Source organism: Salmo salar, chromosome ssa29 (assembly GCF_905237065.1).
Source record: "Salmo salar chromosome ssa29, Ssal_v3.1, whole genome shotgun sequence".
In the NCBI taxonomy this organism is placed as follows: Eukaryota; Metazoa; Chordata; class Actinopteri; order Salmoniformes; family Salmonidae; genus Salmo; species Salmo salar.
Genome location: NC_059470.1, coordinates 24820322 through 24847459, shown reverse-complemented (window position 1 = coordinate 24847459; position 27138 = coordinate 24820322). Strand labels below are relative to the sequence as shown.

Here is a 27138-nt window from a genome sequence, read left to right as displayed (position 1 = left end):
ATCCTGCCCTGCCTTTCTAAAGTCTTCGAAAGCCAAGTGAACAAACAGATCACCAACCATTTCGAATCCCACCGCACCTTCTTCGCTATGAAATCTGGTTTCCGAGCTGGTCACGGGTGCACCTCAGCCATGCTCAAGGTCCTAAACGATATTATAACCGCCATCGATAAAAGACAGTACTGTGCAGCCGTCTTCATCGACCTGGCCAAGGCTTTCGACTCTGTCAATCACCGTATTCTTATCGGCAGATTCAACAGCATTGGTTTCTCTAATGACTGTCTCGCCTCTGGCAGTCTCTACTGGGGTGCCACAGGGTTAAATTCTCAGGCCGACACTTCTCTGTATAAATCAATGATGTCGCTCTTGCCCTGGGTGATTCTTTGATCCTCCTCTACTCAGACGACACCATTCTGTATACATCTGGCCCTCCTTTAGACACTGTTAACAAACCTCCAAATGAGCTTCACCGCCATACAACACTCCTTCCGTGGCCTCCACCTGCTCTTAAATGCTAGTAAAACGAAATGCATGCTCTTCAACCAATTGCTGCCCGCGCCTGCCCGCCCGACTTGCATCACTACTCTGGACGGTTCTGACTTAGAATATGTGGACAACTATAAATACCTAGGTGTCTGGCTAGACTGTAAACTCTCCTTCCAGACTCACATTAAGCATCTTCAATCCCAAGTTGAATCTAGAATCGGCTTCCTATTTCGCATCAAAGCCTCCTTCACTCATGCTGCGAAACATACCCTCGTAAAACTGACTATCCTACCGATCCTTGACTTCGGCGATGTCATTTACAAAATAGCCTCCAATACTCTGCCTCCAATTTGCTGAGTAGTCTATCACAGTGCCATCCATTTTGTCACCAAAGCTCCATATACTACCCACCACTGCGACCTGTATGCTCTCGTTGGCTGGTCCTCACTACATATTCGTCTCCAAGCCCACAGCTCCAGGTCATCTATAAGTCTTTGCTAGGTAAAGCGCCGCCTTATCTCAGTTCACTGGTCACCCACTCGTAGCACGCGCTCCAGCAGGTATATTTCACTGGTTATCTCCAAAGCCAACACCTACTTTTGCCGCCTTTCCTTCTAGTTCTCTGCTGCCAATGACTGGAACAAATTTCAAAAATCACTGAAGTTGGAGACTTATATCTCTCTCACTAACTTTAAGCGTCAGCTGTCAGAGCAGCTTACCGGTCGCTGCAGCTGTACACAGCCCATCCGTAAATAGCCCATCCATCCAACCAACTACCTACCTCATCCCCATATATATATATTTTTTTTCTGCTCTTTTGCACACCAGTATTTCTACTTGCACATCCTCATCTGCACATATCACTCCAGTGTAAATTGCTAAATTGTAATTACTTCACCACTATTGGCCTATTTATTGCCTTACCTCCTTACTTCTTTTGCACACACTGTATACAGATTTTTCTATTGTATTATTGACTGTACGTTTGTTTATCCCATGTGTAACGCTGTTGTTTTTGTCACTGCTTTGCTTTATCTGGGCCAGGTCGCAGTTGTAAATGAGAACTTCGTCTCAACTGGCCTACCTGGTTAAATAAAGGTGAAATGAAGAAATAAATGAAAAGAACATTAGGAGGGAAAGTTGACTTCTCTTGGTGTCAGGAGAGAGACCGTTAGGATGGCAGGTAGCCTAGTGGTTAGAGCGTTGGACTAGTAACCGGAAGGTTGGACTAGTAACCGGAAGGTTGCAAGATCGAATCCCTGAGCTGACAAGGTAAAAATCTGTCGTTCTGCCCATGAACAAGGCAGTTAACCCACTGTTCCTAGGCCGTCATTGTAAATAAGAATTTGTTCTTAACTGACTTGCCTAGTTAAATAAAGGTAAAATATATATATATTTTTTTAAAGGATGGGAAGTTGACTTCTCTTGGAGTCAGGAGAGAGACCGTTAGGAGGGTTAGTTGACTTCTCTTGGAGTCAGGAGGAGAGAGACCGTTAGGAGGGAAAGTTGACTTCTCTTGGAGTCAGGAGAGAGACCGTTAGGAGGGAAAGTTGACTTCTCTTGGAGTCAGGAGAGAGACCGTTAGGAGGGTTAGTTGACTTCTCTTGGAGTCAGGAGAGAGACCGTTAGGAGGGTTAGTTGACTTCTCTTGGAGTCAGGAGAGAGACCGTTAGGAGGGAAAGTTGACTTCTCTTGGAGTCAGGAGAGAGACCGTTAGGAGGGTTAGTTGACTTCTCTTGGAGTCAGGAGAGAGACCATTAGGAGGGGGTAATAAATAGCCAATATGTGGTCATCGGATCTCTCCCCTTCTCTCTTTTCCCCCAAGTCCCTACCTAACCCAGTCTGTGAACTGACAAGCCAGCCTTGATAAAGACGGCCCCTCTCTCTCATACACTCGCACGCACACACGCGCAAAAACACTCTTCTACGCAAGACAACTCCGCACAACACCCGGCTGTAGCCACCAGTGGAATGCTTTGAAAATGCGTCCTTGCATCCTCCGTCTCTCGCTCTCTCTCATATTTAACACAGTGCTAGCTAGTTAGCATGCTAACGTCGCGAGGGACCCAAAGGTGAACGGGTTATAAACAACACTGCTCTGTTAGTGCTGGGTGAGAGCAACCCCCCCACCCCCCACTCCCAATGTTTGCTTTGAAGAGCATGTGTCAGTTTTGGCAGTTTGGCTTGGGGCTCATTGTCTCTCTATCTGCCTTGCTGGTAGAGGACTCAACTTCCCTATTTAATGTATTACTCATTGAACATAAAGCTGCAATATATAACTTTTTGGCGACCTGACCGAATTTACATAGAAATGTGAGTTACAGATTTGTCATTCTCATTGAAAGCAAGTCTAAGAAGCGGTAATCACTAGATCTGTTCTGTGTGCTATTTCTATTCTTCCCATTCTTAAGTTTCGTTTTTGCATCTTTTGGTTTTGTACACCAGCTTCAAACAGCTAAAAATACAATATTTTGAGTTATTGAAAATATATATTCAGTTGTTTAGATGGTACAATGATTCTCTATACTAAAATTGCTTGTTTTGCCACATAAACTGAAATTAGGTGAACTATTATGAAATGGCAGAACGACTTCTGCATATTGCGCCTTAAACAATGGTTGTAGTTTGAGTCTAATACAAGTAGCAAAGTTGCTCGAGGTGATGCAAAGGTAGCCCTGGTTTAAACACAGTGCCTTCAGAAAGTATTCATATAAAAACCATAAACTCCCTTGTGTTGCAAGTAGCACCATGCCCAGACCACCGAGTCATTAAAACTGACCACATTATTAAATAATGCAAAAAATTAATGAAAGCCACTGCTTTACAACTAGCAAAGTATTGTGGAGTAGTAAGTAGCTAATGGAGTAGCAGCTCTAACTAGCAATACAAAGCACAGACTAAGTAGTATGGTCATGTTGAATAGTGGGGGTTTGGCCAAGGTGTGTGTGTGTGTGTGTGTGTGTGTGTGTGTGTGTGTGTGTGTGTGTGTGTGTGTGTGTGTGTGTGTGTGTGTGTGTGTGTGTGTGTGTGTGTGTGTGTGTGTGTGTGTTAACCGCAGATCTCAAGATTAGCCGTGGATTTGTTTTCTTTCATTAGCTGAGCATCACCCCCTCCCTCCATCCCGCACTCTGATTGGTGGATCAAACGCTTGGGCAGCACTTTTTATGGCCTGCTAAAATGAACTGCAACAGATGGTGGGAACCGAGAAGAGGGAGAGGGGAGAGGAGAGGAAGGATGAAAGAGGGATAGATGGAGGAAAGAAAGAGGGGGAGGAGAGACAGGAGGAGGGGGAGGAGAGAAGAGATGCAGAGGGGAGTTGGAGAAATGAAAGAGGGCCAAGCGGGGGAAAAGGTGTGGGGAGAGGAGAGATTGCACAAGGGCCGTGCTAGGTTTCCAGATTTCTGTTGTGATGTTTCAGAGCAGGCAACTGGAGGAGAGTGTTGCACTTGTTTGGAGATTCCAACACACGCTCATGGAGAGAAAGTGCTGTGTGTTACAGGAGAGGAGTGTGTTTGCATGCGTGTAGATGGTGCGGAGGAGGAGGGGCAGCAGTGGCTGCTGTTACTACATCTGTTCCCAGCCATCACTCTCACTACAGCTTTGACCCCCCCCCCATCCATAACCCACCATCCTACACACAGACACTACACTGCGTGTGTGTGGATGGAAAAGTCGCCACACTGTGCCAAAGAGCAGCAAACAAGAATGCCTCTCCACGCCTCTCCTCTCTTCTTCTGTCCTGTCCTATCCTGTCCTGTCCCCTCCCCTCATCTATCCTTGGGCCCCTCGCAGCTCGCACTCCCTTCCTCTCACAGACTCCTCCCACCTCCATTTGCTCTCCCTCTCTTCTTCCCCCTCTCTCCATCTTGTTTTGTCTGACTGCCTGGCTGGGTCCTTCCCTCCATCCTCTCTCACACTCGCTCTCTCGGTTTCCCTCCTTTTCTTCATTGTAACTCCTGTCGTTTTAACCTCAATCTGAACAACACATCTGTATTGGTTGTTACACTTTATTTGCAAAACTTTATAATCGTGTTCAATTAATTACAAGGTGCTCATTCATATTACTTATTTAGCCAGCTAAGTTCATGAAGTTGGATTGATTAATGGAAGTATTAGGCTGTGCAATCAATTATTTTAATAGATTATTGGAAATGGTAGCAATTTTTTTTAGGTTTCAAGTCCTTTTAGGTTTCAAGTCCTATGTGAAAATACTCTCAATCAATCAACTTGCAGCAGCCAAAGACATAGATTTAAATATAGCAACCTCCACCACCATCCCCTTCCACACACAGTCAGTCAGCCACCAATCTGGCAACCGCATGAGTCAGCTGACAAGGTCAGAGGGGTGGTCACACCGCAACCCTCCTGCTGGGCTAGAGGGGACACCGGTGTGAGGACAAAACGCTGGTGACAAATCACTTGTGACACGTTTCCATAGATTTAAAGCCACCATTCAGTCTCCCTTACTTTATTAAAAATCAGTGCCTTCGAAAAGTATTCAGACCCCTTGACTTTTTCCTTATTTTGTTAGGTTACAGCCTTATTCTAAAATGTATTAAATACATCAAAATCCTCAGCAATCTACACACAATACCCCATAATGACAAAACGAGCAGGTTTTTAGAAATGTTTGCTAATTTATAAATACATAAAAATGTAAATATGAAATTTACATAAGTATTCAGACCCTTTACTCAGTACTTTGTTGAAACACCTTTGGCAGCAATTACAGCTTCAAGTATTCTTGGGTATGACGCAACAAGCCTGGCACACCTCTATTTGGGGAGTTTATCCCATTCTTCTCTGCAGATCCTCTCAAGCTCTGTCAGGTTGGATGGGGAGAGTTGCTGCACAGCTATTTTCAGCTCTGGAGCAGGCCTTATTGGAGGAGTGCTGCAGAGATTGTTGTCCTTCTGGAAGGTTCTCCCATCTCCACAGAGGAACTCTGGAGCTCTGTCAGAGTGATCATCGGGTCCTTGGTCACCTCCCTGACCAAGGCCCTTCTCCCCTGATTGCTCAGTTTGGCCGGGCGGCCAGCTCTAGGAAGTAAATAAGAATTTGTTCATAACTGACTTGCCTAGTTAAATAAAGGTTAAATACATTTTAAAAAAACATCTTGCAAATCACCAGCAGAGGGCCAGCATTTTGAATCCATTTTCACGTTCACTCTGTTAGTAGTGCTTACAAATCGGATCATAACTCTAAAACTAGCAAAGATCCCACACTGGAACTTTGATATGCCAGTAGAGTATATTATGTTCAACAATATATACAGCGGCTTCGGAAAGTATTCAGACCCCTTGACTTTTTCCACATTTTGTTACGTTACAGCCTTATTCCAAAATGGATTAAATAAATACAAATCCTCAGCAATCTACACACAATACCCCATAATGACAAAGAGAAAACAGGTTTTTCGAATTTTTGTAAATGTATTAAAATAAAAAAATAGAAATAACAGACTTAAGAATTCAGACCATTTGCTATGAGACTCTAAATTGAGCTCAGGTGCATCCTGTTTCCATTGATCATCCTTGAGATGTTTCTACAACTTGATTGGACATTATTTGGAAAGGTACACGCGTTTCTATATGAAGGTCCCACAGTTGACAGTGCATGTCAGCGCAGTCCGTAGAGCTCCGAGACTTTTGTCGGAGGGATTTTTGTGGGATTTTGTCGAGACACAGATCTGGGGAAGGGTACCAAAAACATTCTGCAGCACCTAAGGTCCACCAAGAACACAGTAGCCTCATCATTCTTAAATGGACGAAGTTTGGAACCAAGACTCTTCCATTTTTTTTTTATATAACCTTTATTTAACTAGGCAAGTCTGTTAAGAACAAATTCTTATTTACAATGATGGCCTACTCCAGCCAAACCCTAATGACGCTGGGCCAATTGTGCGCCACCCTATTGGACTCCCAATCATGGCCAGTTGTGATACAGCCTGGAGTCGAACCAGGGTCTGTAGTGACGCCTCTTGTACTGAGATGCAGTGCCTTAGACCGCGGCGCCACTTGGGAGCCCACGTGATGTGCAGTGATGCAAGTAAAAGGACATTGTCTACTATTGGTTACATTGCCTACTATGCCAATTTCTCTGTATAAAATGGCCCATAACTGTTTTAAACTATCACTCTGGAACTTTGATATGCCTGTAGAGTAATTTATGTCAATGGAAAAAAAGCTAAATATTTTGTACATGGGATGCAGTAGCAGCAAGACTTGGAGTGAGACATGCCCACACCCCCCTCGCACTCTGACAGAAGGGTTTGTGACACTGCACCTGCTTAGGCCATGTTGCTGTTTGTAAATGGGGTGTTGATGAGTAATCGTGTTTTCAAATAAGAAAATACATAGTGTTGGTATTCCGTGTTGGTATGCCTTCATCATAATAACTCCTTATTATACAGTACCAGTCAGAAGTTTGGACACACCTACTGATTCCAGGGTTTTTCTTTATTTTTACTATTTTCTACATTGTAGAATAATAGTGAAGACATCAAAACTATGAAATAACACATATGGAATCATGTAGTAACCAAAAAAGTGTAAAACAAATCAAAATATATTTTATATTTGAGATTCTTCAAGTAGCCACCCTTTTCCTTGATGACAGCTTTGCACACTCTTGGCATTCTCTCAACCAGCTTCATGAGATAGTTACCTGGAATGTATTTCAATTAACAGGTGTGCCTTGTTTAAAGTTAATTTGTGGAATTTCTTTCCTTAATTCGTTTGAGCCAATCAATTGTGTTGTGACAAGGTAGGGGTGGTATACAGAAGATAGCCCTATTTGGTAAAAGACCAAGCCATATTATGGTAAGAACAGCTCAAATAAGCTAAGCGAAACGACAGTCCATCATTACTTTAAGACATGAAGGTCAGTCAATACAGAACATTTCAAGAACTTTGAAAGTTTCTTCAGGTGCAGTCGCAAAAACCATCAAGTGCTATGATGAAACTGGCTCTCATGAGGGCCACAACAGGAAAGGAAGAACCAGAGTTACCTCTGCCACAGAGGATAAGTTCATTCGAGTTACCATCCTCAGAAATTACAGCTCAAATAACTGCTTCACAGAGTTCAAGTAAGAGACACATCTCAACATTAACTGTTCAGAGGAGACTGCGTGAATCAGGCCTTCATGGTCAAATTTCTGCAAAGAAACCACCACTAAAGGATACCAGTAAGAAGATGAGACTTGCTTAGGCCAAGAAACACGAGCAATGGATATTAGACCGGTGGAAATCTGTTCTTTGGTCTGATGAGTCCAAATTTGAGATTTTTGGTTTTAACCGCCATGTCTTTGTGAGATGCAGAGTAAGTGAACGGATGATCTCTGCGTGTGTGGTTCCCACTGTGAAGCATGGAGGAGGAGGTGTGGGGGCGCTTTGCTGGTGACACTGTCAGTGATTTATTTAGAATTCAAGGCACAATTAACCATCATGGCTACCACAGCATTCAGCAGTGATACACCAACCCATCTGGTTTGCGCTTAGTGGGACTATCATTTGTTTTTCAACAGGACAATGACCCAAAACGCACGCCCAGGCTGTGTAAGGGCTATTTGATCAAGAAGTAGAGTGATGGAGTGCTGCATCAGATGACCTGGCCTCCAGAATCACCTGACCTCAACCCAATTGAGATGGTTTGGGATGAGTTGGACTGCAAAGTGAAGTGAAAGCAGCCAACAAGTGCTCAGCATATGTGGGAACCTCAAGACTGTTTGAAAAGCATTCCAGGTGAAGCTGGTTGAGAGCATGCCAAGAGTGTGCAAAGCTGTCATCAAGGCAAAGAGTTGCTACTTTGAAGAATCTCAACCAACACTTTTTTGGTTACTACATGATTCCATGTGTTATTTCATAGTTTTGATGTCTTCACTATTTTACAATGTAGAAAATAGTAAAACTAAATAAAAACCCTTGAATGAGTAGGTGTCCACACTTTTGACTGGTACTGTACATGGAATCAGGAATACCAGCCCTTTGTATTTTCTTAAATAAATAAAAAATTAACTACAGTAACTGTTGGCATTTTAATTCCCTGTGTACCAAAATCGAACCTCGACCCCACAACCACAATAAGTACCCCATCCGTGGGTTTGGCGAACCATTACACCCTTAGTCTGTAATGTCACTTCTCTACTCCCTCCCGGCACTCACTAGAATAAACACAACCAGCCGTCACCAGTCTGTTCAAGCTCACCTCTTTCACCCACTCTCCCCCCTCTCATCTCCTCCTTTTCCTCTCCTCCATCTCATCTCTCTCTACTTCTCCATTTCCAAGGCTTTCCCCCCTTCCTTTTCTCGCTATCATCCTCAACTCATGTCCTCCATCCCTTTATTTCACTCCCTTTTTTTATTCACTTTGGTTAGGGTGAGTCATTTGGAAAGCCAATGTAGAGGAATGTAGACACTAAAACACACACACACACTCCAACCCTCCCTCCATGAGGAGGAGGAAGTGGCCTGGACCGGAGAGGAGCTTCCTGTGGGGCTGTGAACGGGAATCTGCAATTAACAGGGGGGGCTCTCTTGTTTGGGCTCTCTCTCTCACCCCTCTTCTCTCCTCTTTCTTGCTTATTCTGCGTCTGTATCTCTCTCCTTCCCCCCTTCTTTCTTTCCTTTTTCCATCTACCCCTCTCCTGCATCCTTCTCTTTTGTCCTCTGTCTGTCATTCGTCTGTTTCTCGGTCACCGTCTGTATTAGCTGGAACTCCTGTGATACTGTGTCATAGCACGTTAGCTGGGCCAGATAACAATAGTAGGCATAGTTAGGGATGTGTGCTGGATACAGGATGGGCCTGGGGGGATGGTACAGAAAGCGCCCGTCTAGCATGGAGTTAGAGAGATTAGCCCCCCCCCCCAAACCCTCCCATCGGGGACTGGCCCTGGTGCAGAGAGAGGATAGGGAAACCAAGGGCTTGAATCTGTGTGTGTTTGATTGGGTAGTGGCTGGGGGCCTATGGGTTTACCTGACCATGGACCATATACACTATTGGTGGCCTGCTGTGATTGGTTTCTTACTAAATTGTTATGCTGAGGATAGAAAGGGGAGGATATTTCATCCTCTTTCTCCCTCCCGCCCGCCCGCCCTCTCTTGTCTCATACGAGACAGGTTTAATGCCATAAAACACTGGCTATCATGTCTAGCTAGCGACATCAACTCAGCCAGTATTCTTTCGCTCTCCCTATCACAAGGTCACCCTCCTCCTCCCCTCTGCATTAACCTTCAGCTCCCTCAACCCCTCTAGGCCCTCCTTCCACTCCATAGCCAACCTATGCTCTAGTGCACACTGTGAAGTGCACTGCATACTCACTTCATTTACCATCTTCTGACTCCTCATGTTAACATGTACGTATGTGGCATCTGTATCTCTTTGCGCATGCCTTGTACCTTTTTTCATTTGTTGTAGTGAAAAATGCTAATACTGGTAGCTAGCTACAGAACATTGTGCTAATGCTTGTAGCTAGCTACAGAACATTGTGCTAATGCTTGTAGCTAGCTACAGAACATTGTGCTAATGCTTGTAGCTAGCTACAGAACATTGTGCTAATGCTTGTAGCTAGCTACAGAACATTGTGCTAATGCTTGTAGCTAGCTACGGAACATTGTGCTAACGCTAGTAGCTAGCTACGAAACATTGAGCTAACACTAGTAGCTAGCTACAAAAAATTGTGCTGTATTGGAATGTTGGCAACATTATCCTTACGTTTTTTTGGACTGGCAACATGTTGCTAGTAAATGTTAATTTAACTTCCTGAATTTAAATGGAATTGACCCCAACCCTGCTAAGTACCAACGCCTTCTTAGTTTTTGTGTATGTCCCATGTCACTAAGTTTGTGTGTATGTTGTGTTCCTGCAGTGATGGAGAGCGCCACAGAGGACAAGCGTCCGGGGGGAGGGGTGAGCGCTGAGCTGAGCGCTGTAGAGACTGAGCACTCTGAGGGGCAGGAAACCCCCGACTCCACACACACACAGGACGAGCACACAGGTGAGGGTGGTGTATGTGCCTGTGTCCGTGTCCGAGTGTTCTTGTGTGTGTTGCAGAGCTGGTGTGTGTTAGTTTGCTTATACTAACTGCGGTTTCCTCACTCTTCCCAGGGAGTAACGGAGCTATGGAGGAAGGAGAGGAGGAAGATGAAAATGGAGAGAATATGATAGAGGGCGTGGACTTGTCATCCATCAACGCCATGATGTCGACGGTGATGAACGCAGGCCAGCTCAACGGAGCCATGGAGCCCTCCTCAGCCCCTGCCTCAACACCTTCCATCCCCATTAGCAAGACCACCCCACCCAGACCCACTAGTGTCAATCGCAATGCCAGGAGAAACACGGTACAAACACACACACGCGCGTAAAAAAACGAACCGAGGACAGGGAGGAGACTGAGTCAGTGTGGCATCACATTTGAAATTACGTGTCAACTGGTTGAAGTAAAAGCTAGTTTTTCACCAGGCTCCAACAATGGTGTGTGTGTGTGTGTGTGTGTGTGTGTGTGTGTGTGTGTGTGTGTGTGTGTGTGTCAGGACCGAGGGATGGGGGGTGGGTTGTAAGGGCAGGTAGAGAAGCATCCTCCCGTCTCACTCCACAACTCTTGTGTCCCAGCTTCAAACGAGTAGCTACAAGTGGTCCTTGCCTCTCAATTCCCCTTTTGTCCCCCCGGCCCTGCGTTACGTGGCTCCTATTAAAGCGTGGGATTGGGGGCCATAATGCTCGGGTGTAGGACAAACAGTTGTCACTTATGACGCGAGCACACACACACACACACACACACACACACACACACACACACACACACACACACACACACAAATACACAGCCTGGAAGAGCCATCCAGGACCAGAGTTGTAGGCCGACCTACCCCTGACATGCATAGTGTACTTCACATCCCCTTAGCCAGGTTCTCAGCTGCTCACCTCTTGAGGAAACCGGCTTAAGGCCTATTACGTCATTTAGCAGATTGTCAGCTCTAACATAGGCCACACACAGCTATAGCATCAACGCATGCTACCAGGTGAAGAGGTTGGCACCAGTGGCCAGCTTGCAGAGTTCACACTGTGCTGTGGTTTAGAAAGAGCAGCAGAAAAAAGGATATGGGGTCACATCTTTTGCTGAAAACCTAAACTCAATTCAGCTCTCGCACGCTCGCTGTCCATCCTGCAGTCTAGACACACACACACACACACACACACACACACACACACACACACACACACACACACACACACACACAGGAGAATGAATGAATGATTAAGGATGTTTATTGACCTCCGTTGCCACACACTATACAGTGGAGTTGAGCACCAGATCACTTGAGTCTGTGTGTAGAGAGAAAATGTCTGCAATGCACTGGATGCCAGCGAGACGATGGGCTGTGAAACAGACTTGAGCCCAAGCCAGCGGTACAAAGGAAATGAACAATTCCTTTACTAGGCCTCTCCAAGAGAGGAAAAGGAAGTGCTTCCTAAAGATTGTTTTTGAAGATTATTCTCTCTGTCTATGTGTGAAAGAAAGTATGCATATTTGTGTGCTAGTCGGTTTTCTGTGTGCATGCATCTAATTTTGTTTCTGCCACCTTTACACTTATACAGTGTGTGCGTGCATGTGGCGATCCATGGCAGTCCAGTGCTATGTTCAGTCAGTCGGAGTTAATTATCAGCTGTAGTGTCAACAGGAGAGAGAGAGGAAGGTGGGACCTGGGGTGTAGGGTTACACTGAGCTCAAGGTGAAACATCCCCCTCACCATTCTCCACAAACAACACAACACACATACATGCAAGCAGACAAACGCATCAAACCACACACACACACCCGGGTTACAGGCGAATGAGTGACAGGGTCAAATCCAAAACTCGCTGGGACTAGCAGGTGCAATACTCTGTCTGTAATTTTGACCGCAGAATACAGATAATCAATGGGGGGGCGGGTCTGCCACACAAAAGCAAAGTACATTTTTCACTTATATTATTTTTCCCTGACCATTCTGGTCTTTATTATCAAAAGAATATAAGTAATGATGACATTTCTGTATATCCCTCCACTCATGCACAAGGATAGGATGGCAGACCCTATGGTGAATGAAGCCACCATCAGTGCTTCAGGCCGCACCAACCACAGCCCAACTATACAATAGTTATGAAAGCCACGATGACCAAGTGTTTTTATGGTATAGACTGGTTGGTTGTTTAGCAACAAAACCGATGAATGCGCAACTGTGGGGCAAAACAGATGGGGTTGGCTTAGATTGTTAACTATTTCGTCACCAATGTTTACTGAAAACATAAATAAATTTGCACAATGAGCAATTGTTTCTCAAATACATCGTTAAAGTTGTTGGTTAGCTAACTAGCGAATGTGAGCCATATTAGCATTGACATGAAATCAGTTAAAACGCCTCAAAATAAGACATGGTGTCAAGAACAAGATGAAACAAGCTGAAATGAGCCACTTATGATTCCCCACATGGCAGTTCCTTGTCATCGTTGCTAGCGATCTGGCCATCCAGAATTACAACACACAGACATCTGCCCCATTTGAAGCTTGCACATCGTTTTTGTGACTTTGTCAGCCAACCCATCTATAGCCAACCCTCTCAAACTTCTCCCAACGATCAAAGCTTAACCATTTGTACCATACATAGCGATCCACATTGCAGTTTTTATTTTTATTTATTTTCATGCATCTTTATACTTTCCAATATCAAATTTAGCCGCAGTGGTTAGTTCTTGTCTCACCTGTCAATGGGATGAATCCCAAAGTGCATAACCCAGATCCTCCATTGACACAGTATGCTCCCATCTTGCCTGTCTTATTAGTTGTAACTTGTGGTCTCTTGTGTCTGCTTTACAGGAAGCCAAAGACGTCAATACAGATTTCATCTGTCCGCTGTGTGACAAAGACTGTATGACCCAGCACCAGCTCACTATGCACATCCGACAGGTAACACTACTATTACCATTACTACTTCTGCTGCTACTTCTACCTCTACTACTTCTACTAATGCTGCTACTTCTACTCCTACTACCACCACCACCACTACTACCTCTGCTTCTACTACTACTTCTGCTCCTACTCCTACTACTTCAACCACCACCACTACCACCACTATTACTTCTGCTGCTACTTCTACTACAACCACCACCACTACCACCACTATTACTTCTGCTGCTACTTCTACTCCTACTACCACCACCACCACCTCTGCTTCTACTACTACTTCTGCTGCTACTCCTACTTCTACTCCTACTACAACCACCACCACTACTGCTTCTGCTACTTCTACTCCTACTACCACCACCACTACGACTTCTTCTGCTACTTTTACTCCTACTACCACTACTACTACTTCTGCTTATACTTCTACTCCTACTACCACCACTACTTCTGCTTCTACTACTACTACTTCTGCTGCTACTTATACTCCTACTCCCACCACTACTACTTCTGCTTCTACTACTACTATTACTTCTGCTGCTACTTATACTCCTACCACCACCACCACTACTACTTCTGCTTCCACCACTACTACTTCTGCTTCCACCACTACTACTTCTGCTTCCACTACTACTACTGCTACTACTGCTACTACCACTGCTGCTACTACTGCTACTGCTACTACTGCTACTACTACCGCTACTACTACTACTACTACTACCACTGCTACTGCTACTACCGCTACTGCTACTACCGCAACTACTACTGCTACTACCGCTGCTACCACTACTACTGCTGCTACTGCTACTACCACTACCGCTACTACCGCTGCTACCACTACTACTGCTACTACCACTACTACTGCTGCTAACGCTACTACCGCTGCTACCACTGGTACTACCGCTGCTACCACTGGTACTACCGCTGCTACCACTGGTACTACTACTGCTGCTACTACTGCTACTACTACTACTACCACTGCTACTACCACTGCTTCAACTACTACTGCTACTACTACTACTACCGCTGATACCACTACCACTACTGCTGCTACCACTACTGCTACTACCGCTGCTACTACTACTGCTACTACCACTACTGCTGCTACTACCGCTACTACTACCGCTACTACCACTACTGCTGCTACTACTGCTACTACTGCTACTACCACTACTGCTACTACCGCTACTACTACTACTACTACTACTGCTGCTACCGCTACTACTACTGCCACTACCGCTACCACTACTGATACTACTGATGCTACTACTACTGCTACTACCGCTACTACTACTGCTACTACCGCTACTACTGCTGCTGCTACCGCTACTACTGCTGCTACTACTGCTGCTACTACTGCTGCTACTACCGCTACTGCTACTACTACTGCTACTACCGCTACTGCTACTACTGCTGCTGCTACTTCTGCCGCTGCTGCTACTACTGCCACCACTGCTGCTACTACTACTACTACTGCTGCTACTACCGCTACTACTGCTGCTACTACTGCTACTACTACCGCTGCTACCACTACTACTACTACCGCTGCTACCACGACTACTACTGGTACTACCGCTGCTACCACTACTACTACTACTGCTACTACTGCTACTACTGCTACTACCGCTACTACTACTGCTACTACCGCTGCTACCACTACTACTACCGCTGCTACCACTACTACTACTACTACTACTGCTACCGCTGCTACCACTACTACTACTACCACTACTACCGCTGCTACCACCACTACTACTACCGCTACTACTGCTACTGCTGCTACTGCTACTACCACTACCACTACTGATACTTCCACTACTACTACTCTAGCTCAGTTGGTAGAGCATGGTGTTTGCAACACCAGGGTTGTGGGTTCGATTCCCACGGGGGGCCAGCACAAGAAAAAAAAATGAAATGTATGCATTCACTACTGTAAGTCGCTCTGGATAAGAGTGTCTGCTAAATGACTAAAATGTAATGTAATGTAAAATGTACTACCGCTGCTACCACTACTACCACTGATACTACCACTGCTACTACTACTACTACTGCTGCTACTACTACTACCGCTGCTACTACTACTACCGCTACTGCTGCTACTACCACTACTGCTATTATCGCTGCTGCTACTACTGATACTACCGCTACTACTACTGCCACCACTACTAGTACTACTACTGCTGCTGCTACTACTACTACTGCTACTACTACTACTACTACCACCGCTGCTACCAATACTGCTGCTGCTACTACTACTACTGCTGCTACCACCACTACTACTACTACCGCTACTGCTACTACCGCTACTGCTACTACTACCACTACTGCTATTATCGCTGCTACTACTACTACTGCTGCTACTACTGATACTACCGCTACTACTACTGCCACCACTACTAGTACTACTACTGCTGCTACTACTACTACCGCTACTCTACTGCTACTACTACTACTACTACCGCTGCTACCAATACTGCTGCTGCTACTACTACTACTGCTGCTACCACCACTACTACTACTACTGCTACTACTACTACTACCGCTGCTACCAATACTGCTGCTACTACTACTGCTGCTGCTACTACTGCTGCTGCTGCTACTACTGCTGCTGCTACTACTACTGCTACAACTGCTACTACCACTACTAAGACTGCTACTACTGCTACTACCACTACTAAGACTGCTACTACCACTGCTACTACTACTGCCACTACCGCTACTACTACTGCTACTACCGCTACTACTACTACTACTGCTACTGCTGCTACCACTACTGCTACTACCACTACCACTACTGATACTACCGCTACTACTACTGCTACTACCACTACTACTACCGCTACTACTACTGCTACTGCTACTGCTACTACTACTACTGCTACTACTACTACTACCGCTACTACTACTGCTGCTACTACTGCTACTACCACCACTACTGCTACTACTGCTACTACTACTGCTGCTACTACCGCTACTGCTACTACCGCTACTGCTGCTACTACCGCCACTGCTACTACCACCACTACCACTACTGCTATTATCGCTACTGCTACTACTGCTACTACCACTAGCGCTACTGCTACTACTACTGCTGATACTACTGCTACTACTAATATTACCGCTACTACTACTGCTACCGCTACTACTGCTACTACTATTGCCACCACTACTAGTACTACTACTGCTACTGCTACTACTACTGCCACCACTACTAGTACTACTACCGCTACTTCTGCTGCTGCTACTACTACCGCTGCTGCTACTACTACCGCTGCTGCTACTACTACTGCTGCTGCTGCTACTACTGCTGCTGCTGCTACTGCTGCTGCTACTACTGCTGCTGCTGCTGCTGCTACTACTGCTGCTGCTGCTGCTGCTACTGCTGCTACTACTGCTGCTACTACTACTACTGCTGCTACTACCACTACTACTGCTGCTACTACCACTACTACTGCTGCTGCTACTACCACTACTGCTACTGCTACTGCTACTACTACTACTGCTACTACTACTACTGCTACTACCGCTACTACTACTACTGCTACTACCACCACAAAGACTGCTACTACCACTGCTACTACTACTGCCACTACCGCTACTACTACTGCTACTACCGCTACTACTACCGCTACTACTACTGCTACTACTACTACTGCTGCTACCGCTACCACTACTGCTACTACCACTACCACTACTGATACTACCGCTACTGATACTGCTACTACCACTACTGATACTACCGCTACTACTACTGCTACTACCACTGCTACTACCACTACTACTACCGCTACTACTACTGCTACTACTACCGCTACTACTACTAGTACTACTACTACTACAACTACTACCGCTACTACTACTGCTGCTACTACTGCTACTACCACCACTACTGCTACTACTGCTACTACTACTACTGCTACTACTGCTACTACCGCTACTGCTGCTACTACCGCCACTGCTACTACTACCACTACTGCTATTATCGCTACTGCTACTACTGCTACTACCACTACCGCTACTGCTACTACTACTGTTGATACTACTGCTACTACTGATACTACCGCTACTACTATTGCCACCACTACTAGTACTACTACTGCTACTGCTACTACTACTGCCACCACTACTAGTACTACTACCGCTACTTCTGCTACTACTACCGCTGCTGCTACTACTACTACTACCACTACTACTACTGCTACTACCGCTGCTACCAATACTACTGCTGCTGCTACTACTACTACTGCTACCGCTACTACTGCTGCTACCACTACTACTACTGCTACTACCACTACTACTACTACTGCTACTACCACTACTACTACTACTGCTACTACCGCTACTACTACTGCTACTTCTACTACTTCCTCTCGCTCTCTGACATTCAGTAATGGAAGTAATAATGTATAATGTGTCGTAATAATATCTCTTTCGCTGTCTCTCCCCTCCCAGCACAACTCGGACAACGGGGCGACGGACCACTCATGCAGCATCTGTGGCAAGGCCCTGAGCTCAGCCAGCTCGCTGGACCGCCACATGCTAGTGCACAGCGGAGAGAGGCCCTACAAGTGCTCCTTCTGCGGCCAGACCTTCACCACAAATGGCAACATGCACAGGTCAGACGCACGCACGCACACACACACACTAACTCATTCTCCACCTCGCTCCGTATCAAAGGGCTACCTACTAATGTTTAGGCATTGTGGTAGGGGCGGATGTAATTTCTGCATTTGGCGTTGTTTTTACTTTTGCGCATCACACAGGCTAGAAGAAAACGTCTCATTGCTAATGTTGTGCGCCTGTACAGTACCTCACAAAATGGACATTAAGAAATGTAGTGGACTGTTTAAAGATTGTATGCCGTTGAAAGGCCCAGAGTATTACCAACACTAAAGCTTTGGTCTTTAAGCCTTTCTGTAAGTGGTTCCCTACCCAGGTGTGATAGCAGCACCACCCAAACACATGTGGGGTACTGCTCACATAAAGCCAGCAAAAATCCAAGCGTTAGCACCTGTCGCTAACTGCAGACACGCCCTTTAGAATAGCCCAGCAGTTGTTATAAAACAAAATAATCTGTAAACAAACAAATCTTTTTAGTGCTCAGTTTTTCCCGGAGATAAAGCATTTACAAAAAATGATTACCGAAATATTCTGCTTTTACAAAATGTTATACTGTTTGTAAATAAAATAAAATGTCTTGCTCTTGTTATATCTTTTAGAATTGACACGCTAACGTTGGTCAGGGCAGACCGTTTGCCTGGAGGGTGATGGGGGACTGTGGTACAGAGATAAATATATAGGCGTTGTCGGGGGTTGGGATGCTCTGGGTAAGGTGTGTGTGTGTGTGTGTGTGTTGACGCTGTTTAGGCAAAGCAGAGTACAGGAAGTAGGAAAATGACTTTGCCCCACTTCAACACACACACAACAACAACTGTTAGGGCATCTGCTCCCAGCATACTTGACTGATGGCAGGGTTAAATACCGACTTCCTCTCTCTCTGCGCTCTTAGGGGTTTTATTGTGGGTGTGGGTGTTAGAATTGGGGGCTTGAGGTTTAATTGATGTGATGTGAGAAGCTCCATCCCTTTTGAGTTGGCCAGCCCTTCAACATAAGCTTCTGAAGTTATCCTGATAAAGTGGTGTTGTGAAATCTAAACGGTTGGCTGTTGAATCTATCTGCATGAGAGGGATGCACCAGGACAGTAATCTGCCTGCTCCATCGTTGGAGAGTTCATCTTTTCACCCTCATGTGTATGGAATGAAGAGGTGTGGGCAGGAAGGAATGAGTGTAGGCCGAGTCAATCTGAGAGAATACGAGAGTGTGTTTATGTGTTGGTCTCTACTGTTAAAGAATGCCACTGAATTCTGTTTAGACGATACTAAGATTGTTGCATAAAAAAAAGAAAGTTGTTTTCTTTGCATATTCGCGTTCTTTTTCACCATTCTGTTTAGCATTTTCTCAACACTCCAAAAAGAAGCAATGCTTTGGGGCAAGAAAATGAAAGCACAGGGGTGTATACATCAGCGAGTTGTAACATTCAGAAATTGAGTGGTCTCTATTCATCCTATCTGCGACCTTCCTTGTGAATGTTCCACGGTACTGAATTGATCCAGCCCTAGTCTGATGTGATGGAGCTGTCCATGTGGCTGGCAGGGGAGCAGCCATTTTGTTGCCAGAGCATCACATGAAATGGGGCCTGCTGTTGTGAGCCTGTTGCCAAGGAGAGGCATCCTAACCCTATGAAGGGTCTGGCGAATAGACTGAGCCAGGGGGTAGTGGATGGGCACTCTGCTTTAACTCTTTACAAGACAGTGAGAACACTAAAGGGTGGTGGGGAAGAGCGGGATAGAGAAGGTGCGATGGTAAGGAGAAGTGCCCTTGGTGTGACATTGCACAAAAGCAGGCAGCATCATTTTGATGCTACAGTGCCCCCTGTCCACCCACTGTGGTGGTGCAGTGGATTTTTTTCAGTTTGGATGAGAAGGGAGCTGTTGAATCATCAACCCCGCTGTCAGTTTGATCTCTCTCTCTCTCTCTTCAGTAGACTTTGTTGACATGGCAAGTTACTTACATTGTCAAAGTATACATATAACAAAAAATGGTGGGACCAACAGCAATAAGGCATTAATAGTAGTAGTGGAAATATTAATGAGAATAACAATACATTAAAGCAATAGTAGTAGACCAGTCTCGCTCGACTGGCCATAAGAATAGATTACTTTTTGAATTATTAAAAATGACATCTTATGTATCTTGATAATGAGTTTTGTTGTAACGCTCATACTGTTTGAGTTGTTTGAGGTCTGAGTGCCTCAGTAAATGACCTCTTCAGTCCTGAAAGTAGTGTTTTTGCAATTTACAGACAGTCAAACCATCAATCAACTAGATAGACTGATGGGAAATGTTTTTTTAGGCAGGTGAATTTAGGAGGATGGCTGAGGTGACACAAAGACAAGTTGGTTTCATCCAATCACGCTGTGCTGACATGACAGCTTAGCTCTCTCGGGATTGGCTGACGCCAGCGGTCAGAGTCCAGGGGATGCGGCTGCTGTCTGTCAGGTCCCCAGATGGGTGGCCAGCTCGCTGCCTGCCTGCTATTTCTAAACCAGGCACTGACGGCAGAGTGAAAGCTGAGACCTGTGCTGCCGACCCAACACTGGCTGACCTTTCCTCTTTCGTGCTGGCGAATGCGCGCACGGTTGCTCACACACACACAGGCGTGCACACTCACGCCACGGACATACAGTTTTACACAGACAAACACACTTATTGACGCAAACTCACACGATCGCAGTCACACTCACGCAAACACACTTATACACAGATATAGCTAGAGTACAAATCCATGCATACACACACTATCAAAGTTACTCGCAAACAAGTTCACCCACACAATTGCACAATAATGTACCCACCTTTATTCAAGCAGATGCGCAGGGACAACTTGTGAAGTATGGGTGCACAGTCGCGCACACACAGAAATGTTAGTACACTCACAGAGGCCCTATGACTGACTACTGATGCAGGGCTCTGTGTGCTAGGCCAGGCCTGTCAGGGATGTACTGATGCAGGGCTCTGTGTGCTAGGCCAGGCCTGTCAGGGATGTACTGATGCAGGGCTCTGTGTGCTAGGCCAGGCCTGTCAGGGATGTACTGATGCAGGGCTCTGTGTGCTAGGCCAGGCCTGTCAGGGATGTACTGATGCAGGGCTCTGTGTGCTAGGCCAGGCCTGTCAGGGATGTACTGATGCAGGGCTCTGTGTGCTAGGCCAGGCCTGTCAGGGATGTACTGATGTGTTTTCCAGGGTCTTAGTCCTCCTGTCCCCCCTCCCTTCACACACACACACACACACACACACACACACACACACACACACACACACACACACACACACACACACACACACACACACACACAGACACACATACGTCCTTAAATCAACTGATGGCATTTGACCTTTCACCAGACAGAGTAGAGGGGGGAGGAGTCCTGTATGGTTTAGCCCCCCCATTCGTTTCTCTTCTCCTAGCTCTGCCGTTATCAGTGACCCCTTCTCAAAGTTTAAACTAATGTAATCAGCTTAAGAAGGACACACTCAAGTCACATACACCTTTGCCTCTATCCCCCTCCCCCAGCTATACATTGTCCCCTCCAGCCCGACAGCTGAATGTTGTGTAGTGAGGAGGAGGAGGGGAAGAGAGGAGGAGGAGGAGGGGAAGAGAGGAGGAGGGGGGGAAGAGAGGAGGAGGAGAGACAGGAGGTGAAGGAAAAAGGGGGAGAGAGATTAGCAGCAGGAACAACAAATGCTTCCAGAGGACTCTGTCTCAACAGAATTCTTTTTGTGTTCCAATCATCCACCACAGGACTAATAAACATACTCTATGTCCAACTGTATTACTATATCTGAATGCCATGAATAGAGAAATAAATAGCTGAACTACCCCTGTAAACGTTACTAGAGAAGGCACATTTGATAGACATAATATTACAGGGATGGAGATGACTGCCCTTCATGGTACCCTCGACCCTTTTCCCTGGCCCGGAGTTAGGTCCTTACATGGGCCTGCTGAGCCTGCTGGATAATTTGAGCAACTTAGACTATTACCGCCTTCCCTGCCCTCCTCCCAAGTGTGTGTGTTTGGTGTGCTCACGGGCCAGAGTATGTGAGCGGAGCTGGATCAGAGCGAAGAGCGGAGCATGCCCAATTTGACTAGTGCTTAACTTCACAAGCTCAGGGCATGCCCGGCCCAGCATGCATTTGTAGTCTACTTGTGTGCTGCTATAGCCCCTTTCTTTAGCTACTGTCTTGGAATTCATGAATATTTTCATAAAGAAACTGATAAAACATGTATCCCGAAAGCATGATGGTGTCCTAGGTGCACATGCGAACAGAAAGGAACGAGGTGGGTAGCTAACTAAGTGTGTCATTGTAGCAAAGTATTTATAAACTCAAAATCAGATCTCTTAAGTTTCCTTCATTTTGGTTCTATTTACTATACAATAGGCGATCACTGATTTTGGCCCAATAGCCCTGACATATTACCTCTTTCAAGGAGATTTCTGTTTTGATAAGGTTATTTTGCCTGAAAACCTTTAGGCCTACCTAATAGATTTAAAAAATAACTCTGCATCCCTACACAGCCTGGCATGAGTGGCCCGAAGGGTGTTCAGCATCCGCAGTGCCTGTGCAAGCGCGGAGAGGGTCTTCTCCCCTGTTGGCCTGCTCTCCAGACTCTGTCACATGAGCCTGAAGCCACAGACTCTGACCAAACTTGTGTTTCTAAAAGTGAATTCAAAGGCACTTTTTATTTCATTCTAACTTAGTCAGACTATATGCACAATTAGTAGACTATAATGATTTAATACAACAAACTGTTATTTAAATGCTGAGCGTTTAGTGTTCCTGCCAGCCGAGTGTGCAGCACACCCAAGTGCTTCACAATTTATTTCTTTGTAGACTATAGCCTGGAAATAATAGGCTAGTAATATGGCCTAAATAATGCATTTTTGTTCCTTCTCAGGCTACATGTCAGTGTTGATATGCTGTTTTATTATGACATGTGGCCTATTTGAAATGATGAGCACTTCTTACAGTCACCTTTTTCTGTTGTTTTAAGAAATACTTTTCATAAACATTATATGGTTTGGTTTCAATACTTCAAAATCAAATGGTAGGTTCAGGTAGTCACACAAATAGTGTTGCTTAAATGGGGATGCTAATGAATGGATGGAATTTGGAACAGCATTTTTTTTCTGTGAGCGAGAAGCGGGATTTCCGACCGCTCAACCCCGCTCACATACTCTGGCGTGCGTGCGGAGATTATTGAGCCCAGCTCCCCAATCTGGCAACCCTCCAAGCTGTCTCTTCAGTAGATCTGAAGTTCTGGGAATTAAATAAGTGGTGTATATCAATCCAGCATTTGTTTTTAGGCTCTTTACTGTAATACACCTTTCAAACCATTCTGGTGGCAGAATTTGTTGTAACTTCTCAAGGGATATGTTTTGTGTTGGACTGTGATGTTATGCCTTTCATAGATTCCTGTTGGCTCATCTATTAGCACTGGGCAGAACATTTTGCCTGCATGTTATGTGGCTTAACAAGTGGATTATTTTGTTGTTCAGTTGCTTAGTAACCTGGGCCTACTGCCGATCAAAAGCCTGTGACTTGTCTTAATCAACCAATGGGATTTTGTTTCACTGAATCTCCGTCTGCATATTTGGTTAATTCTCTGGCTGGCCAAATAAGTGGAGGTGGTATATCACATCTATCACTGATCAGAAACATTTAGAAATTCAATAATGTGGCCTAAATGAAGAGTAGGCCTATTATTTTACTCGATGGTGTATAGGCAACTCCAAAAGCCTGCGGAGGTTGTGAAATATGAACTCAAATCATTTGGAAAATATAGACTGCTGTTATTTTCTATAGGTGTAATGATGAAGATACTCTCAATGTAAGACCCTACACCTGCTCCCTAACAAGGCAGAGTGAGGGTAGGAAAGAGATGAAACAACTTTTTTTTAATATATATATATGACCGCAGTTCCACACGTTGCCATGAAGTTGTGTGGGAAACATTTAGTTGTCTTTTATTGTGTTATATTTCATAATATTCTTAGCCTATTATAACATGTGTGTTGACTGTGATCAGGGTAAGTGTGTCTTGTCTGTTTAATGAACATAATAACTATTGATTTCATGTGCATGCCGCAGCCATATAGGCTGTACAGACCAGTAACAAATTAAACTCAAAATATTTGATTAGTTTTAGGTTTCTTAGGACCTGCCTAAACGTGATATCCAATTGGTAGTTACAGTTTTGTCCCATCGCTTCAACTCCCGTACGGACTCGGGAGAGGCAAAGGTCGAGAGCCATGCGTCCTTCCGAAACACGACCCGCCAAGCCGCAGTGCTTCTTGACACACTACTCAGTTAACCCGGAAGCCCGCCGCACCAATGTGTTGGAGGAAACACAACAACGGGCGACCTGAAGTCAGCGTACATGCGCCCGGACGCCACAAGGAGTCGCTAGAGCGCGACGGGACTAGGACATCCCAGCAGGCCAAACCCTCCCCTAACCCGGATGATGCTGGGCCAATTGTGCGCCGTCTCACGGGTCTCCCGGTCGCGGCCGGCTGCAACACAGCCCGGGATCGAACCCAGATCTGTAGTGACGCCTCTAGCACTGTGATGCGGCGACTGAGACCGCTGCGCCAGTCGGGAGCCCATGGATTTATTTTTGATGGTGTATATTCTCAATGGATTTATTAAAATAGACGCCCACCCACATCTTCACACCACTACTGCCACTCGTCCCCAGCATGCCGACATGCGCACGGGCCATATATAAAAGGCATATGCAGGCAAGAATGTAGTAAAAATGGGTCTGTTTGTAAAGGGGTCATATATATATATATATATATGGGCAAAATATCATAAATCCTATGTGAAAGCGGTATAATACTACTAGCAGGGTAGACCTGGGGTGGGTGGGGGGTGTATGTCATGAACAGGATCACGGAGATATTCAGCTAAACCTTTCCTCAACGACCATAGTTGTAGCCTGGGTGCCAGTCTTTTTCTGCTCTCCTGCCAACTCCTAATGGAATTGTCATGCCAAATAGCTTGCCAATGGGACCTGACTATAGGAGTTGGCTTTAAAGCACAAACAGATCTGGGACCTGGCTACTTGTTCTGTTCTGATGTCTTTTCTCCTTCTCTCCTCCCTGCAGACACATGAAGATCCACGACAAAGACCCAGCCGGCGTCATTCCTATTAGCCCCCCCTCGCCCACCAAGAGACGCCGCCCCTCCGCCAAGAGGAGGTCAGCCATGGACGAGGACACAGAGCGAGGCGACGAACCACCCAACAAAAAGGTAATGCACACATACACACACACAGTCCACTCCACCGCATTACATTCCCAGTTAAGTCATTGTTATTGTTACCTGTGTGTGTGTGTGTGTGTGTGTGTGTGTGTGTCCAGGTGCAAGAGGAGAGTGTGTTGGAGGAACTGGGATCAGGCCGGGGGGATGATGAGGTGTTGCCGTGCCCGATCTGCTTCAAGACCTTTGGCTGCAAGTACGACCTGGAAGTCCACATGGACACACACCCTGACACCACTCTCAGGTACTAGAGCCTAAAACACACACACACGCACACAGAGTGGCATTACATCACAGATTTAATAAATTGTCACCAAACTATCAAGCAAATCAACAGTTAGAATTAATGACAGAATGTGTGGTGATAAATCCTGTAACAGTAGTGGTTATAAAGCCCCCCCCCCCAATGTCAGGGGTCAATGCTAGGGTCACAGGCTGAATGACCTCTGCCCTCTCTCCACCCAGGTCCTAAACACCTGGTTCTCCATCACACTGCTAAAGGCCACCTCTGTGGCCTCTTCCTCATTGGGAAGACATTTTCATTTAAAATTGTTTTAAACGCTTTGTTATCATGGATAAACCCATCAAATCACCTTCAGACTAAATGTTTCACTTGACAGAGTTTAACTTCAAAGCACTGTGCTGCAAGGCCAATTTTACCCCCTCTCTTCAGGCCCTGAGGCCTAAAAAGTGGGAAAAGTCGGCAGGAAGGCTATCCCCGGAAAGGGCGGGAGGGATGGAGTTGGGGGGTTAATGAGTCAGAGGGGAGGCGTTGTGATGCGGTTGGCTGGACAACGGAAGGGGGGAGGGGAACGGTTTTCCATGGACAAATCAAAATCTCCAGATCACCATAGCGACTCAATTCCAAACTCAAACCCCAACTTGGGTTGAATGGATAGCCGCGCATAACTCACATAGGAATGTATTTGTCTGAACTGAAAAGAAGACAGATGCAGCCTTTCTGTAGTTGAGTTGGGCAGCAATCTGATTATTGTAGGAAGTGCTGCAAATTTAGCCCTAATCCCAGTTAATCACAAGAGTTGAGAGGGACAGTTAATAGGATATGGCTGCACTGGCTGGCTTGGGTACCTCGGTGTACACGATAAGAAGCTGAGAAACGACGCATTCGGCGTGCAGTAACACACTATTATATTGTATTATACTAATGCTAACATTTTTATTCTATTCTATTGAGCCATTTACTTTATCTTTGTATTCTAATATTTTATTTCTTATTGTTGTCGAGGGGGAACCTGCAACTAAGCATTTCGTTGGACGGTATATAGTGTGTGTATCCCGTACATACGACTAATAAAACTTGAACTTGAAACACAAACGCACACCCTGTAGTTGCAGCAGAATTCTCTGGGCTTGAGCCAACCTCTGTGAGATTAGACGGCTCTCGCAGACCTGTGTGAGAGACCAAAAACACAGTCTTTCTCACAGGCATACACAAGCACGCACAGGCATACGCAATGAATGTGTACACAGAGTGCCCACCACATACCCACAGAGGTGTGAAACCACAGGGAAGGGAGGAGGGGGCTGGGTGTGTGGGATGAGGGGTGGCTGGGCAGGTGTGTAGTGCTGGGGGACCATTTTCAATTTGAGAATATACAGAAAATAAATTATGATCCGTTCTAAATAAATAATATTTAATTACCACAAAAATTCCATGAGAAACAATAGAATGACAAACCAAATAAATACGTAGGTTACAGCAGCCTAGAGGTAGGTCTTCTCTCTGGTAGTGGGAAGAATGATGAAGAACTGTAGGTTACAGCAGCCTAGAGGTAGGTCTTCTCTCTGGTAGTGGGAAGAATGATGAAGAA

General features: G+C 45.5%; 1 protein-coding gene across 6 annotated transcripts in view; it reads left to right on the top strand.

The window, feature by feature from the left end:
* The window catches only part of LOC106590416 (ras-responsive element-binding protein 1), an 81254-nt gene that overhangs the window by 41590 nt on the left and 12526 nt on the right, over positions 1 to 27138 (top strand). For all 6 annotated transcript variants that reach the window (XM_014181417.2, XM_014181423.2, XM_014181420.2 and 3 more), the window contains 6 exons: positions 10349 to 10477; positions 10588 to 10820; positions 13337 to 13426; positions 17873 to 18036; positions 25153 to 25297; positions 25408 to 25550. In XM_014181417.2, coding sequence (XP_014036892.1) covers positions 10349 to 10477; positions 10588 to 10820; positions 13337 to 13426; positions 17873 to 18036; positions 25153 to 25297; positions 25408 to 25550 — 904 coding nt within the window. The remainder of the gene's footprint in view (positions 1 to 10348; positions 10478 to 10587; positions 10821 to 13336; positions 13427 to 17872; positions 18037 to 25152; positions 25298 to 25407; positions 25551 to 27138) is intronic.